The sequence below is a fragment of the Pelophylax lessonae genome (assembly GCF_965119305.1).
Source record: "Pelophylax lessonae genome assembly, chromosome: 1".
Lineage (NCBI taxonomy): Eukaryota > Metazoa > Chordata > Amphibia > Anura > Ranidae > Pelophylax > Pelophylax lessonae.
This window is the reverse complement of record NC_138768.1, coordinates 4,365,976-4,368,362: the sequence shown is the minus strand read 5'-3', so window position 1 is coordinate 4,368,362 and position 2,387 is coordinate 4,365,976. Positions and strand designations below refer to the sequence as shown.

Below are 2,387 nucleotides of genomic sequence, written 5' to 3'. Positions count from 1 at the left end.
ATGGAGCACAGCCTTTGCTCTATGGTTTTATTCAGGAATATTGCATAAGGAAGTTCAAAGAGCAATGATAATATGCAAAGTACAGTAAAGCCATCAACCAATCACATTGCAGTCGGAATTTTATTTACTGGACTTTGTACATTATTTTCTATCTTAATAAATAAGCCCGTCTGACTTCACTCTTTACTCTTCTTCTGTCAGTGATGGCGTCTTCTCATCTGAGAGCTGATCTGCAATGTTCCATCTGTCTGAGCATTTTTACGGATCCGGTAACCCTGGAATGTGGACACAACTTCTGCCGGGACTGTATTGGCCGTTTGCTAGATGAACAGGAGGGGTCTGGAGGATATTCCTGTCCTGAATGTAGAAACAAATTCAAGAAACGTCTCCTTCAGAAGAACATTACTCTGTGTAAGATATTGGAGACCCTCCAGACTTCACAGGGTGACCAGAAGAAAACCAAAGTCTCCTGTACTTACTGTATTCACGCTGCTGTACCTGCTGTGAAATCCTGTCTGCATTGTGAAGCTTCTCTGTGTGAGAATCACCTGAGAGTCCACAACAAGTCATCAGAACACGTCTTATGTGACCCCACCACTTCCCTGGAGAGCAGGAAATGCTCCGTCCATAAGGAACTATTTAAGTATTACTGCACCTGGGACTCTACCTGCATCTGTATGTCCTGCAGGACGGATGGAAAACACCGGGGACACCAGGTGGAGACTCTGTACGAGGCCTCTGAGATGAAGAAGAGGGAACTGAGAAATGTTCTGCAGAAAATGATGACAAAAAGAGAGGAGATTGGAGATATAGTCCAGAGTCTGGAGGAACAGAGGAGGAAGATACAAGGAAAAGTAGATAATGAAACGGAGAGAGTCACTGCCCTGTTCAGAGATCTCAGAAGATGGCTGGAAGACCTGGAAAAGAAAGCCCTGAGTGAGATCCACAAGAAAGCAGAGCGGATCTCACTACCACTGTCTGATATTATCCAGCAGCTGGAAATAAAGAAGGACGAGTTGTCCAGGAAGATGGGTGACATTGAGGAGCTCTGTAACCTGACGGATCCACTGACTGTCCTACAGGAATCAGACACAGGAGACTTGTGTGATACTGAGGATGGAGATGATGGGGACAGAGAGAGACATGATAAACTCCTCCATGATGGAGGGGATCTGGATATGACTGATATCTTAAACACATTATACACAGGTTTATCTGATATCATGTCTGGGGCAAATGTAGAGAAATGTACAGGCACACGTGTCTATCCACATTCTACTACAATGAGCAAAGTTCTCATCGAAATTCCATTATCTAGGCCCACCTCCACCATACATCCATCCAGGCCACAACCCCAACCCACCTCCACCATACATCTACCCAGGCCACAACCTCAACCCACCTCCACCATACATACATCCAGGCCACAACCCCAACCCACCTCCACCATACATACATCCAGGCCACCCCCTCAACCCACCCCCACCGTACAACACTTATTTAGCCAGCCTAGAGGTCCAAGGATTAGGGCTGTACAGGAAACATCGGGGGTGTCGGGGGTTACAGACATATTACTGGATGTGACTACAGCTAGCAATGATCTACATATATCAGATGACAGGAAAATTGTATCTTCTGTCTCATCACCTCAGAATCGCCCCGAAACACCAGAAAGATTTTACCATCCTCAGGTGATGAGCAGTCAGAGTTTCTCCTCAGGGAGACATTACTGGGAAGTGGATGTCGGGGGGTCAGAGAGCTGGAGAGTCGGGATGTGTTACCCCAGTATAGACAGGAGGGGAGGTAAATCATGGATTGGATATAACGAGAAGTCCTGGTGTTTGGGGCTGTATTTTAAGCAGTACTCAGTGATACATGGCAGTAATAAGATGCGATTACCCAGCGGTGTCTCCAGTAACAGAGTCAGGATAGATCTGGATTACGAGGCCGGGAGGATCTCCTTTTATGATCTGTGCGACCCGATCCGACCCCTCCACACCTTCACCACCACCTTCACCGAGCCCCTCCATGCTGGGTTATGTGTAAGAGACGGTTGTATAAAGATATCTGGGGGGAATCAGATGTGAGAAAGCTGCCTAAAGGCTGGTGACATCCCAGGGCAAAGATTCTAATTGTCATTATGGGGGATTGTTTGTAGAATTTTGGGGGAAAATAATGAATTTAATCCATTTTAAAATAAGGCTGTAACATAACAAAATGTGGAAAAAGTGAAGCGCTGTGAAATCTTTCCGGGGGCTCTGTTTCTGGGGCTCCATTAGAGAGATTTTCCCCCTCACTTCCTGTCCTAAAGACAATGTTTTACCAAACAGGAAATGAGGGCAACTCTCCAACAGCAACAAACACACAAGTAAAAATGCTTTTCTATA

General features: G+C 45.9%; 1 protein-coding gene across 1 annotated transcript; it reads left to right on the top strand.

The window, feature by feature from the left end:
* Positions 1-203: 203 nt before the first annotated feature.
* LOC309559472 (E3 ubiquitin-protein ligase TRIM11-like) lies at positions 204-2,087 on the top strand (the record flags this gene model as incomplete). The annotated part of the gene is made up of 2 exons (XM_082262744.1): positions 204-1,238; positions 1,539-2,087. The coding sequence occupies 2 exons, from the start codon at positions 204-206 to the stop codon at positions 2,085-2,087; spliced, it is 1,584 nt and encodes a 527-aa protein (XP_082118870.1).
* Positions 2,088-2,387: the final 300 nt, after the last annotated feature.